This window comes from Perkinsus marinus (genome assembly GCF_000006405.1).
Source record: "Perkinsus marinus ATCC 50983 genomic scaffold scf_1104296974974, whole genome shotgun sequence".
Classification (NCBI taxonomy): Eukaryota; Perkinsozoa; order Perkinsida; family Perkinsidae; genus Perkinsus; species Perkinsus marinus.
Window position 1 is genome coordinate 1 of NW_003200931.1, and position 1392 is coordinate 1392.

A 1392-nucleotide genomic window follows, 5' to 3' on the forward strand; every position below is an offset into this window, starting at 1 on the left:
TTTCTCTACGTTGTTGGGACGTTAGTACTACTGGTCACGTACTCGGAGTCCCTACACTACCCCACGACGCTAACCTGAGGGCCCGTAGGTGTCAACGTATACCTATGAGTATTCACTATACGTATCTACGTCTACTTGGCCTCTACAAGGGTACGTTTCTGTCTACGTTGTCCGATCACGCTAAGTCCAACAACTGTACTAACGTGGTTCACGACTTGCACCAGAACCTAGGGGAGTCTATGGCTGACGTCTTTGCCAAGTACGAACACGCTATTCAGCTACTGAGCGTCGACAGTGTGGATGCAGAGGCACGTCTCGACTCTCTAAGACAGGCCGAGCAACGTGTCTACTATCGTGACTACGTTATGATCGAGAACGACACCAACTAGCTTTTTGGTAGACGACTTCAAGGTTCTATGGTATAACGACTTAGACGACTAGAAGAATTATGTAGACGACTATGGTAATTGATGATGATAGATGACGACTATTAAACTAGTTCATTTTTTACTTTTTGGGATCGTCATCGTAGCTTTATGAACGATGGGTGTATACGTCAATTATGATGGGAACCACTTAAGCCAACGTCTCCCGTGGCCAATGCGCGGAGCCGCGAGGCAAGCGCAAAGGAATACCAAGAGACTGGGGGGTTACCTTTGCAAGCGTTTTCGTCTCTTATTGCTGTCAAACGGACGCTCCGAACAATGACTACCAGCCGCGCAGTAGGTAGATAGTGCAAAACATGTACTTATGTACGTGAGAGGAAATGCTAAAGCCAAGCATCTCCCCAGTACCATGAAGCAGAAGCATTAACTGCGTCAGTCCAAGACGTTGACGCATCGTAGATGCGGTACACCCGCTAACGCCACTGAAAAGAGTGGATAAGGCAATAGGTTTTCGGAGAAGCGGTTCATCTAGTCTCCTCGCGGACCCTCTTGAACCGCACAATGTTATGGTGAGGATACTTCGCCAGACACTCCCACGAGATCACTCTGAGAAATCATATGTCGGATGTAACGCATGTCTCCTTCGAAAAGGCTTTGAGGCATTATTTGTGAATAAACACGTCGTATTCTGAAAGCACACCTATTACAAGAGCTACTCAGGGTTTGCAGACTGCCAAGTACAGCGCGCTTATCGGGCAAGAGGCACTGTGGAAGGTATAAAGAGAAGAATGACAAGATGACCAATCGTAATATCCTACACGAGGAGACTGCATTGGCGGTAGACCGTCTCTTGTGACACTGTGTGTTGTGAGTGGGCGTGCGCTCTTCGATGACTAAGCGAGCAATTCCCACTCGGCTCGGGCGATCCGGATTTCCACAGGAGACGTGAGTTGCTCAGAACGAGACAGGAAAGAGGTAAGAGAGCAAGGCGAGAGACGGCTAAAAA

General features: G+C 48.3%; 1 protein-coding gene across 1 annotated transcript; it reads left to right on the forward strand.

Moving 5' to 3' along the window:
* Positions 1-104: 104 nt before the first annotated feature.
* Positions 105-389, forward strand: Pmar_PMAR027419 (hypothetical protein; the record flags this gene model as incomplete). The annotated part of the gene is made up of 1 exon (XM_002765732.1): positions 105-389. The coding sequence occupies one exon, from the start codon at positions 105-107 to the stop codon at positions 387-389; it is 285 nt and encodes a 94-aa protein (XP_002765778.1).
* Between the last annotated feature and the right edge of the window lie 1003 nt (positions 390-1392).